This window comes from Eschrichtius robustus, chromosome 16 (assembly GCF_028021215.1).
Source record: "Eschrichtius robustus isolate mEscRob2 chromosome 16, mEscRob2.pri, whole genome shotgun sequence".
Lineage (NCBI taxonomy): Eukaryota > Metazoa > Chordata > Mammalia > Artiodactyla > Eschrichtiidae > Eschrichtius > Eschrichtius robustus.
The window spans coordinates 70,987,769-71,000,926 of record NC_090839.1 but is presented as its reverse complement, the minus strand read 5'-3'; the positions used below and the strand labels follow the sequence as shown (position 1 = coordinate 71,000,926).

Sequence of the window (13,158 nt, the reverse complement as noted above, 5' to 3'; positions counted from 1 at the left end):
TTAGTGGTCTTCACCCAACTGAACCAACAAGAGAGTCTACTAGCCTCACACACTGATGGTGGGCATGCAGATGGAGGGTAACCTGGCAATATCTATCAAAATTTCAAATTGCACACACCTTGATCCAACAATTTATTTTCCAGGAACTTGAAGGAAATAATCAGTTATATCAAAAAACATGCCAAAAGGATGTGCAGCGTACCCCTGTTTCTAATACATAATAAATAGTAAAACAGTGGAAAGAAGCTGTCTACTAATAGGAAATAGGTTAAATAATGATAAATTCATACAATGGAGTATTGTATAGCCATTAAAATGATGTTGATATTTATTTAGTGAAATAAAAATATATCTATGATGTGAAAAAATTATAGAATACTATATATTGTTACATATTTTATGCATATATCCATAATATAAAATACATATATGTATTTATGTATTTTATGTATATATCCATAGTAAAATAAAAGATCTAGATGGACATATAACAAAATGTTAATGGTATTGTCTCTGAGAGCTTATGTTTATTTTTTTAGCCTGACAAAATTGTGAAAAGAATGTGGAAGAAAGTAAGAAAGCTGAATACACTATTTCAAGTCCTATTGCCTTTTTTTTTTTGCCAGAAAACCTTTCTCAAACAAGTGACAGTGGCCAATACACTAAACAGGTTGGCTCCCAATTACATTGTGCCATAAATTATTCTCTAGTTACTTGTAAGTCTCAGCTCCATAACAAGAGAGGCACCTGAGGGACAGACTTTGCCACAATTATACCCTGTGACTCAACAGCCTGGAATTTCCAGGACTGTCCCAATCTCACATAATTATTTATTTTTAATAAAAGCTTTTTGTTGAGTTAGATATCTATCTTTTAAACCCTTTTTTATTTTCATATAAACAAATATATTGTTATTTTATATTTCCCAGAACAACACTGTAGGGCTGGACACAGATATCTTTTCCATTTCTCCCTTACAACTGATCTCCTGACCTATAGCACAAACGCCTAAAAGATTCTGTCACAGTGGACAAAATTAACTGAGAGATGCTCACATTTATTTACCATATGGAACGTCCCCCATGCTAATTATGTGAGCTGGGAAGAGGTATCTCCTAATATCTATAGGGTCTCGCACCAAATTAAAGCACATTTTAATCTCCCCAGCTAGAGATTCTCTGCCACAATCCCTTTTGTGAAACAGGAATCCCCTGAACAGGGAAGGACTAAACTCCCCATTCCCATACTGTCTCTGAAGCTACAGCTGGCACCGATTTGAATTTGCGAAGTTCCCAGCACTCAATTCCCCTAATCTCCAATCTGCAAGGGTCAGAAACTAGCCCAGCTCCCCTTAACTGGTCTCCCAGGGCCTTGGAAACCCAAGCGCCACCCGGACCGGTTTGGGGAGTCCAATAGGGGCCAGCGTGGGTAAAATGCCAGCGGCCACATCCGTGGAATGCAAACACCGGGCCACCAATCCCCAGACCCCCTAGTCACTCACTCCTCGGAGGGGCCTCCCCAGGCACTGAGAGGTCTCGGGAGGAGGGAAGACGGCAACCCCTTAACCCGACGCAGCGCACAGTTCCCCGCCTTCTGCCTCCTCCGCGCCTTCCGGGCTGAGCCAGGAGAACACGAGCCAACCCGCCCTTCCCCTTCCACGCCCCCCCCACCTCCAAAAGCCCCCGGCTCTTCCACTACCGCCCCTCCCGGGACAAACGGAAACCCTGAGCATTCCAGCCGGGCGGGGGAGGGGTCGCATCTCCGGCTTGAGGCCGGGAACCACCGGGCGCCTCGGGCCTATCCAGACCTCCCCCTCCCCATCTGGTTCCACTCTCTCAGCCTTCCTAGACGCGAGAGGGGACCGGCGGCCAGTTTCTTGGAATCCAAGGAGAGGGGAAAAGGGGGCTGGTGCAGGTACAGAGGGGGCTCTGCGCCCGAGGGGGCACCGAGGCTGAGAAATGGGAGCTCGGGGGCGGGGAGTCGAGTACACCGTCGTTAATTTGGGGAGGAGAATCCCACCTGTGGTACTTGGAGTTCCCCTCTCCGCAGTGAGGGGGGAGGGGCCCTCCGTAGAGAAGAGGAAGCCGGGAGGGAGGAGGGCACCCATTTTCATTAATCCTAAAGAGGGAGTTTGGAGACTTCCCAACCAGGTTTCCCAAGAAGGGGAAGGGTCCGGGGTGGGATGGGAATGGCAACCCTTTTACCAAATGTAGTAGTAGGTGTAGGGGTGTGTGTGTGTGTGTGTGTGTGTGTATGGGGGTCTCGCAGGGGCTCTGAGGGATGAGACTCCCCTTATTACCAAACATCGGGCTGAAGGCTTTGGGCGTGGGACACGGACTAACCTCTCAACCGACCCCCCCCCCCCGCCCTCCAACAAAATTTGTCCCGCTCGGCAAGGGGGGGGTCTAGCCAGCCGGGTCCCCTGCGCCCAAGCTGCCAGCTCTCACCTGGTCCCCGCGGCCGCGCTGCAGGCCCAGCTGAGTGTGCGGGCAGCTGGAGGAGACACGCCCAAGCGGCGGCTCTGGAGCCGGAGCCTGCGGCCTCACTCCACCCCCGCCAGCTGTCTTCCTCCGCCGCGCGGCCCCGCGCCGTCCCTCCCCGTGCCTCGCCTCCCCTCCCCTCCCCTCCCCTTGGCTCTCCCCGCCTGCAGCTCTCGCGAAGGACGCTGTCTCCCTCAGCTTTGTGGAGCCTGCCGGACGAGCCACGAGTGAGGAGCACGTGAGGAAACCGAGCCTCAGAGAGAGTTGCCCTTCCTACACTCTTGGCTTGGAGCGAGGGCGCCCAGGCCATCTCTGAGACAGGTAGACTGGCAGCTGAGAACGGGTTTTCCCGGGGTCTCAGGGCTTCCGCTGCCTAAATACCCAGAACCAGCTCTTCTGGAAGCATCTGTGGAGCTCAGGACAGACAAGTGATGAGGTACGACCTTGACTGGAAGGTTTTAACCATGACTTCTCAAACGCAGATATCCTGAGCCAGTGAGATCCCTAAAGATCGGTTCGATTAGTATCTCCATTTTATAAATGAAAAAGTCTATTCCCAAATCCTTCAGTTTCAAGTCAGAGCCAGAACACATGTTCCTTGGCCTGAAATCCAGCCCATACAGCAGGGTTTCTCAAGGGGCAGCGCTACTGACATTTTGGGCAGGAAAATTCTGTGTTGAGCGGGCTGTCCTGTGTATTGTAGGATGTTTAGCAGTATTCCTGGCCTCCAACCGCTAGACGCTAGCAGTCCTTTCCTTCCCTGCAGACAACCAAAAATGTCCCCAAACATTGGCAGATGTCGCCTGGGGGGGGGCACAGTTGTCTAGGTTGAGAACAACTGCCATAGAACATACTTGTAAAGACCGTGAACTGAGGTCCAGCAGTCCTGGACTCTGATCCCAGGTCAAGACTCTTACTGGGTGGATGTGTTAACCTCGCTGAGCTTCAGCTTTATCTATAAAATGGAGAGAGGGATAGACTTGAGAATTGGCCTGCTGCTGCACAGTTCTCATGCCCTTTCCATCCAGGGACCTTTGTTGATCTATCTCTCCTCTGTGACTTGTGTCCATAGCCACCTGAAAAATAACTCTTTAGGAAAGAGAAAAGCAATCACAGGGTTGTAGTGATGACTGGTGCAATAATGGCTGTAAAGAACTTAGCACCTATCGGGAACATAGGAGGAGCTCAAAAATATTTAACGTATTGTGCTTTGTTTTTTTCTGTGTCTTATCATGGTTACTTGGTTTATTTTTTTTGTTTATTTTTATATCGCAGTACAGTTAACACATAACATTATATTAGCTTCAGCTGTACAACGTAATGATTTGATGTTTGTGTATATTGCAGAATAATCACCGCAATAAACCTAGTTAACATCTGTCACCATACACAGTGACAGAATTTTTTTTCTTGTGACGAGAACTTTTAAGATTTGCTCTCTTAGCAACTTTCAAATATGCGATACAGTTTTATTTTGACGTCTTTCACTGATTTTGCCCACCCACCAATGATGTATTACTTCTACCAACTAATATTTCTAGAAATAATCAGGCTGGTGGATAGAGAAATAAGCTTGGGGATAATAATAATAAGCTAAGGGATCCTGCTCTAACTCCACAAGAGCCAAGAAGGGGGGAGCTAATGGTGAAGATAGGAGGACATGGACGGAAAAGTGTCCCTAAATTTTTACGTTTCAGGCAATCCTGTCCGGTTTCATGCCTTTTGTTCAGCTGCAGTGTGATGGGTGCCCCATCCAGGAAAGGGTTGGTTATTGTTTGGGTTTCGAGGGTTTTTTTCTCTAGGACAAAACTGCAACCCTCCTTCCCTGGTGGGTGTTGCTTTGGGAAGCTGAATTGAGGCCTTCACTGGAAATTTTGTTCAAGGGTGCCATCTAGGGGAACCTCTGTGAATCTTCTAGTTCCTTCCACTTGAATTTTTGTAGGGCCAGCCAGATTTTGCTTTTCCTTGTGTGTTGGCTGCCTTCTCTACCACACTATATATTACCCAACGGTGGGAATCTTAGCATCTCTCAGTAGCACAAGGACTTGGCTCTTGCTGACCATTGGATGGGTCAATAGAATAAGTCCCTGGATAAGCAACTGTTTCAAGCCTCAGAAAAGATCTGCCAGAAACACTGGGCTCTGAATTAGAAATGTGTGAAAATTTCCAGCAACAGATTTGAGACTCTAAGCTGTTAACACCACAGAGATGGGGATCACCTAGAACCTAGCTGACCTCTTCTCCCCACATTGCCAGATTTAGCAAATAAAAATACAGGACAACCAGGTCAATTTGAATTTCAGGTGAGCAACAGATAACTTTTTAGTATAAGTATGTCTGGGCATCCTGTGTTTTATCTGGCAACCCCATGTACTTGAAGTTGATTAAGGGATTTGAGGCCTGCATCCTCACTTGGAAATTGCTGAACAGAAGATTAAGTCAGCAAGCAATCCTGGTGCCAGTGAGGTGGCCTGGGGCAGAGGGGAGATGATGGAATTTTCATTCTCTTTGGCAGATATTTTATTTATTTTCTGTCTTTCTTCAGACTACATGTAGGCTTTTGGTTAAAGCCATGGAGCAGATTCCGTAATCAGGTCAAGTTCTCACTTTGCTGCTGACCTAGCTGAGTGACTATGGGCAAATTACTTAACCTCCCTGTTTCTCAGTTTCCTCAGTCATAAAACTTGGGATAGTTGTATTCACCTTCTCCATTGTTGAGCAGGTTTGGAAAGATGATGCTCATTAAGTGCTTACCACAGTGCCAGCAGCTAATATACATCAGTAAACGAAAGCTGTATTTATTGCTTTGACGTTTTTGGACGCAGGTAGACTTAAAGCACAAAATTTCAAAGGGAGGTGTGTCTCCTACTCACCCACAAGGTCATGGGGCTCATGGACACCCTACCAGGCCCCTTCTAAAGTTCTGTACTTTGTTGGGTTACAGTTGCTGGTTTTTTTGTGGGACATGGGGTTTCATATCCTATTATAGGAGGCCTGGTAATAACCCCATTTCCGTCTGAAGTCTCAAACCCTGTCACTGCCTCATTTATTCCAAACACTATTTGAAACTGTATATATACCTTATGGTAGAGAGTGCAAATGTCAGGAATGAGGAGCCTCAAGGTTATTTTGAAGGTATGGAAAGCCAAACTTTGAGGGAAAAGTAAGAAAAAGGAGAAATGGAAGTACTTGGTACTATGTAATGCTCATCATAAGATCTCAGAAATGTTTGTTTTATGGGCAGGTACTTTATGGAAAGAACACTGGACTCTGGAGTCATAAGGACAGGGTTCAAATTGTATCAGCACTACTTACAAGTCCTGGCAATTTAGGAAGATTATGTTTCTTTCTCAGTTTTGGTTTCGTCAATCATAAAATGTCAACATCATGGAGTTTGGGGAAAAATTGAACGACAAAACATACACATATATATATATAGAAGCCTGTCTCCCAAAAAGAGCTCAATAAGTCTAACTTGATTTTGAGAGAATTTTGAAAGTGACCACTTAACGTGTGCTTTGAATGTCTGGGCAGCAGCTAATTGTATCTTGTGTGTGTGAGCGTACGTGTGCATGTGTTCCTGTGTTTATCATGAGAATGATGTTAGCCACACTTATAGAGTGCCTACTGTGTTGAGTGACCAAGCTGTCTCAGTTTGCCCAGGACTGAGGGAGTTCTCGGTGCAGGACTTGCAGTATTAAAACCCAGAAAGTCCCAGGAAACTGGGACAAGTTGGTCATCCTTCTACTATGTGCAGGTTGCTTTACAGGTATTATCTCATTAAACTCTCAAGCCCACCTATGAGGTAGGTTGTCACATTGTTGGCATTTTACATTGTAAAGAACACTTGGAGAGATAAAGCAATTTGCTCAAGCCACATAGCTAATTAAATGGGAAGGGCAGGATCTGAACCCACACCTGTCTGACTCTAGGGCTCAAGAAGTTAACCACCACTCTGTGTACATTTAGGCCCCTCCAAAGGCACAACCTCTTGTCGCCATTCACCTCCTGGATCATTACTAAACACCTTCCCACCTTCCCTCCTGTCACCGAAACTTCCTGCTGGACAGCTGGCCTACAGCAAAGGGAGAGACCTGGACACAGAGCTGAGTCAAGACCAGTCTTGTATCTGGGCACAACAGAGGCCCCTCCTTCCTAGCAACAGACACTGAAGCCTTGTGACTGGCCCCAGGACCTGGGTACAAGCTCCTCCAGTGTTAAAAATAACCCGAGAGGAGGAGAGAGAAGAGTTCAGGCTGCCAGGGGGATTGTTTGGGGGGGGGTGCTTCCTCCCTCTTCTCTGTGTTAGTATGTAACTCTGCTTCAGTTTTTCCTCTACAGTGAACTCGGTGTATTCCTGGAAAAGTTCCAAGGGAGGTGCTGCTCAGTGGAAGGGAAGAGCGGCCATCACAGGAAGCCGCAGCACAGAGCCCAGCAGAGCCCCAAGGCTGCCTCTTCATTCTCTAGCTTCCCTTTCTTTCCTCTTCTGCCTGGAAACTCCTCAGGGGGCTGAAGTCCATGACCTCGGAGAGGCAACCCTGTGAACAGAGCTTTCAGAACATCTGGAAAGTTCCATAATCTGTGTCATCCCCATTATGCTATAAGGAATTTCAGAGCCACTGATAGTAGAGGAAGAAACTGAGAGCTCTTTGTTCCTTTTTTTGTATTTTTATAGGTCCAATTAGAATGGACAACATGAGTGACACGGATTGCTCATCTCAGAAGGTAGGTATGAATTTGAAGGTGTATTTCTTTTTTCATACCTGTAGTATTTTCAACATGTAGGGAAATTGGGAGTGGGTGGGAAGGGGATGTTTCAGTCATAAACCAATTGCCATGTTAGATCTCCTTGACCAGGCATATATGTTAATCACATAATGTCCTTGAATTATGCTTTGTTCTGAATTAGGCTTTTGGACATCTTCAAGTTTTGCTGAGAAAATTTCAGAAATAGACACCTTTCTTTCCCTGCCTTTTCAAGGCCATTAGACCATATGTTCCATCCAACAGTTCCCAGCACTGGAGGTACATAAGAATATACTGGGGAATATCTTGAAAATATAGAGACTTGGCCTCACTCCCAAAGATTCTGATCTCAAAGGTCTGGAGTGGAGCCCTGCAGTCTGTATTTTTAGCTAAGACTCTAGTGACTCTGCTGTTGCAGGTCCTTAAGTGAGCATTTGGAAACTGCTTCTGTGAAGGACTTGCAAACATCACATGTAGTCAGAAATAAGCACCTGAAAGTAACAGTTCTACCCAATCTAGGTGCCAGAATCTTGGTGGAGAAGCCAAGATCCAGTAAGTTGCCATACGTTGAAGTGTATGGAGCATTTTACACTCCAGAGGAGCATTTTAAATCAAAACTTTGTAAAATTAAAGTGGATTTGTTGATAATTACTGAGCCCACCCCCTGAAATGGAAACGCTCTGCAATTTACCAGAGAGAACACTTACGCATTAATATTTTTAACAAACCTTTTTGGGTAGCCAGGTAGTTCTTAAAAAAATCTCCATCTCTTTCACCTTGAAGGTGCCACAGAGGATTCTTAACCAGGTGGGTTCAAGAAAACTCTCTTTGTTTTATGAATTGATTTCTAGATCTGCTAATCTTGTATGTGTCCCATGTGTCCCTGTCCCATGAACTGAGCTGTTTTCTGCTATCATGGTTTAATGGCTCTGTGTGTTTAAGTCTTAGTCTGTGCCCATGAACTAGCTTAAAGTTTAATTTGTTCTTCAGCGGTTCTGCTTCTCTCCACTGTGCTCTGCAAAATGCTCAATGTTAGTTTGCTTTCTTTTTCTTATATAAATTTATTTATTTTATTTTATTTATTTATTTTTGGCTGTGTTGGGTCTCCGTTGCTGCGTGCAGGCTTTGTCTAATTGCAGTGAGCAGGGGCTACTCTTCGTTTAGGTGCGTGTGGTTCTCATTGTGGTGGCTTCTCTTGTTGCGGAGCGTGGGCTCTAGGCACACGGCCTTCGGTAGTTGTGGCTTGCAGGCTCTAGAGCACAGGCTCAGTAGTTGCGGCACGCGGGCTGAGTTGCTCTGCAGCATGTGGGATCTTCCCGGACCAGAGCTCGAACCCACGTCCCCTGCATTGGCAGGCGGATTCTTAACCACTGTGCCACCAGCAAAGTGCCTAGTTTGCTTTCTTGCAAAATGTTTTCTTTCTTTATCATCCCAAGAATGGCTTTTCTCTTTATACTGATGACTCAGCTGCCTCTGTGTCTATCTCTTGGATGACCATCTCTCAGTATGGAGGGACTCACATATAATTCAGTCTGGCTCAAACCCAAAAAAGAATCTATGGGCTCAAGTAATTGAGAAGTCCAAATTGGATCCTGGGGTCCAGTTCATGTAATTGGGAGTCTGTCTTTGTCCTTCTGGTGCTTTGCTTTCTTTTATGTTGGCTTTAATCTAAGGAAGACTTTTTTCACATAAGGCAGAGATGGCTGTTGAGAGTACCTCTTTCTCAATAGCACTATCAAAAGTGTCAGGAATGATTGTGATTAGCCCAGCTTGGGTTACACACCTATCCCTGAACCAATCACAGTGTCTAGGAGGAGAGAGTATTCTGACTGACCAGACCTGTATCACATGCTCTACCCTGGACACGGGCTGGAAACTGTACAGCATGGACAGAAATTGGAGTAGAGCCAGTTATGTCCACTAGGGCTCTATTCTGCCTGTTTTGCTGGGAAGAGTAACTTCCCAGTATATGTCAGGGCTGAAATCAGGTTTACCCCAACCATAAGCAGAAGCATGAACGCTAAGCCACCTCCTGAATAATGTTAATATTCTCCTCAACTGCAAAAGAGTCTCCTCAACTGTAACTTACTCAAGATGTCTGAAATCTGTGGTGTTTGCTTGTTGTTCTTTTAATGAATATTTTTATTTGAAACAGATTTAAAAGCTAGGCCAAGGGAAAGATTTCCACTGACCACAAAACCTTCTTGCTTGCAAAGACAAAATGCAGACAGCCCTAACGTATCAATCAGTATATGTCAGTCTATGTCCCAGTCACATCTGGGATCCTGAAGGAAACCATGAATGACTTCATTTCCCTGAAAATACTGCTGCCAAAATCTACCTTGGATGGTATAGTACCCATTTTGGATGACCAGGTTCCTTTCAAGTTGATGCTGAGTTTTTTCATTTTGTTTACCTCATCAGTGCAGATCTGATATTAATTTCAGTAGTGAAAGAGAAGGCTCTTGGAGATGATTCATCGATTCTTAGATCCTTGAAATTGAGGTCAAGAGCAGAGAGACAGGCACAGTGCTAAGCTGAAAGCAACAGGGTCATCTTGTTTAAGGTGGAGCCTGAGCATCCCCATGTTTAATAAAGTTCTGTTAGTGGGTCTGAAATTTTTGAAAACCACTGAATTAGGCCATTAGATCAGTGAACCTATTGTTTTTAAAACTCCCAGGCTCAGTATGCGTTTTTGTTCAAGAGTTTGCATGTTTTTGTTTAATTTTAAGATCAACACATTCCCAAAGTAATTTGCCATATAAGTGATACTTGCCACTTCCAGTGTGTCGGGATGCTGAGTGATGTGTATTTAAAAGCACCTCTGGGGACTTCCCTGGCGTTCCAGTGGTTAAGACTTCGCCTTCCAGTACAGGGGGTGCGGGTTCAAATCCCTGGTCGAGGAGCTAAGATCTCACATGCCTCATGGCCAAAAAACCAAAACATAAAACAGAAGCAATATTGTAACAAATTCAATAAAGACTTTAAAAATGGTCCACATCAAAAAAAAAAAATCTTTAAAAATATCTTAAAAAAAATGAAAGCACCTCTGTGTGGCTAGTATGTGTTACCTATCCTCTGTGAGCCTTAGTTTCAGCTAGAACATGGGTATAAAAATTCTCATAAGTGCCTGGTGCATAATATTTAGAATGATGGCAGATGTTATTGTTGTTAATGTTATTATTTTATGAGGTTGAGTCATCAGTGAGGGATTGGTTGGGGCATGGGATGGCTAATATCTGATTCATATACCCCCTGCCTCTCTACCTTCTGCCAATTACCCTGCATGACTTAATTTGCTGACCCAAATAAATCAAATCTGTCCAATAATGTCTCATCTTACACAGTCATTGCCTAAGGTGAAAAATCACAAAGAGCCAAAATTGTACTTGCAGATCCATTAAACCATCTTTAAAGTGCTGTATAGCAACACCTCTCAGTAAGTCCAGCCCAGAAGTTTTCCTCCATCACAGCCCCAGATGAAGTAGTTGTCTTGCTTATAGTGGCTGGGTGTAAGACAGAAACACACACAGCATTTCTCAACACTGAAATCACCTTCAGCTCTGAGGTGAAAAGGCACCGGGAACTGAGAGTGGCCATGGGAGCCACAGGTTCACCTCTATCTGAGGCTCACTCTCAAGTATACACTCACTGAATGGCATGGTGGACCTACATGCCCACACTCTTTAAATGATACTTTTTCTTTTCACAGGAAGGACAGAGTTACTTATGCCACTGCATGAGCAAATTTCTATTTGGAATTTTGCCAATGTGAAATGCAAGAGTCAATGTTTTAAAGTCAACCCCTTTAATTACAACCCAGGGTAGGGTACCTGGAGGTGCCCTCAGATTTGGGCTCTTCCCAGGGGAAAAAAAAATATCTGAATTTGCTCACTGAAGTGTAGCCAAGGAGGAGATGCTAGAGGAGAGACATTAACAATTAAGAAATGAAACCTACACAGTGGATAGGGGTGAGAAGGGTGCTGTATGGCAGAACTTTGTGCCTAAAACCTTTCCTGAGGACCTTTTTACTCCTTATCAACCTCAGAAGCTTGGAAATCTTTCCTAATTCCTGAAGAGTGGCTTTGTGTCTGTTTCCCACAGGTCCACAAAAGTGACTCGATACATCACATGAGCCACTCCCAGATGCGGCCAGAGTTGCCTCCTCTGCCTGCTTCTGCTAATGAGGAACCATCTGAACTCTATCAGGTATGTTCACCTGGCTGCTACTCTCCTGCTGGTACTAGTTTGGGGGCAAACAGTCAGACTTGACAAGTGGCATTAGAGGCCTTGGTCATTTTTGCCACTGGAAGAGGCTACAACACCGTGGGAGAAAGAGCTATGCAGTAACACAAAGGTGAGTTAGAATCTGGCCTTCTCACTTACCTGCTGCATTATTTAAACTCTCTGAACTTCTCCATATTCAGCTGTAAAATGAGAACAGTTATTTCTACCTTATAGCCACGTCCATAGCAATAAAGACAGTAGATGTAAATTATCTGATCACAAATTTACTGAATATTGAAAGCAAGCTGTTATCCTTGTCATCAGAAATCATGCTCACAGTGGTCAGAGAAGTACATTTGGTGTCCATTCAGAAAGTATTTGCACTCAGTGTGCAGAAGGTAGAGCCACCATGTAAGGCATGTGGGATGCCATGAGTCTCAGTGTGAGTGGAGCCTGGCCCTAAGGAGCCCAGGCCCCCTGAGTGATGTCCCCCATCATGTGTCACTCTGCATTTCTTCCCTTGTAGACAGTCATGTCGCACAGCTTTTACCCACCCTTGATGCAACGCACATCATGGACCCTGGCTGCACCCTTCAAAGAGCAGCTCCACCACTGTGGACCCAGCGACTCCATTGCCAACAACTACTCCTTGATGGCCCAGGACCTGAAACTGAAGGACCTACTGAAGGTCTACCAGCCCGTCACCATCAATGTCCCCAGGGAGAAGATTGTTCAGGGGCTGCCATTAGGTATTTCTGGCTCTGTGCCATACCCACTCAGAATAGGGCTTTTTTTTTTTTTTTTTTTTTTTTTTTTAAAATCCTCCTCCAGAGCTGGAGAAGCCCATGTGGTTTTTTGTTTGTTTTTTTTTAAAGATTTATTGATTGATTGATTGCTATGTTGAGTCTTCGTTTCTGTGCTAGGGCTTTATCTAGTTGCGGCAAGCGGGGGCCACTCTTCATCGCGGTGCACGGGCCTCTCACTATCGTGGCCTCTCTTGTTGCGGAGCACAGGCTCCAGACGTGCAGGCTCAGTAATTGTGGCTCACGGGCCTAGTTGCTCCGCGGCATGTGGGATCTTCCCAGACCAGGGCTCGAACCCGTGTCCCCTGCATTAGCAGGCAGATTCTCAACCACTGCGCCACCAGGGAAGCCCCAGAATAGGGCTTTGGAGTGAGATTTCTAATCCTGGGTTTTAGTCCTGGCTCCACCTTTTGCTGCAGCTAACTTTGGGTAACCTCATGGAGCCTCAGTCTCCTCGTCTCTGAAATGGGAATGATTGTAATGGCTAGCATGGCATTTACCATACACCAAGCAGTGCTCCATGTGCTTCTTGTTGATTGCTGCATAACAAATTACCCCCAAACTTAATAGTTTAAAACAACTACCATTTGTTATCTTACAGTTTCTGTCAGGAATCTGGGCATGGCTTAACTGGCTCAGAATCTCTCACAAGTGTACAATCAAGGTGTCAGCCAGGGCCACAGTCATCGAAAGGCAACTAGGGAAGGATCCTCTTCCGATCTCACTCACATCCTCCACTGCCTGTTGGCCATAAACATCAGTTTCTTACCATATGGGCCTATCCATAGTGCAGTTCACAATATGACTTCTGGCTTCCCTTAGAGGGAACGAGGGAGAGAGCAAGAGAGAGAAGAGAGCCAGCAAGATAGAAACCACCGTCTTTTTGGAACTTAATTTTGGAA

General features: G+C 45.2%; 2 protein-coding genes across 8 annotated transcripts in view; one reads left to right on the top strand and one right to left on the bottom strand.

Moving 5' to 3' along the window:
* ANKS4B (ankyrin repeat and sterile alpha motif domain containing 4B) overlaps positions 1-2,564 on the bottom strand; it is an 80,151-nt gene extending 77,587 nt beyond the window's left edge. For 5 of the 6 annotated variants that reach the window (XR_011070388.1, XR_011070389.1, XM_068524532.1 and 2 more), the window contains exon 1: positions 2,448-2,564. The gene's annotated coding sequence lies outside the window, so the exon portion shown is untranslated. Of the gene's footprint in view, positions 1-1,501; positions 1,583-2,447 lie in introns of those variants that run through there. The other variant, XM_068524533.1, reaches the window with a different exon arrangement.
* The window catches only part of DNAH3 (dynein axonemal heavy chain 3), a 208,920-nt gene continuing 197,512 nt past the window's right edge, over positions 1,751-13,158 (top strand). For both annotated transcript variants that reach the window (XM_068524531.1, XM_068524530.1), the window contains exons 1-5: positions 1,751-1,914; positions 2,679-2,916; positions 7,156-7,205; positions 11,331-11,435; positions 11,980-12,202. In XM_068524531.1, the coding sequence (XP_068380632.1) occupies positions 7,167-7,205; positions 11,331-11,435; positions 11,980-12,202 (367 nt within the window). In that variant the 5' untranslated portion in view covers positions 1,751-1,914; positions 2,679-2,916; positions 7,156-7,166. The remainder of the gene's footprint in view (positions 1,915-2,678; positions 2,917-7,155; positions 7,206-11,330; positions 11,436-11,979; positions 12,203-13,158) is intronic.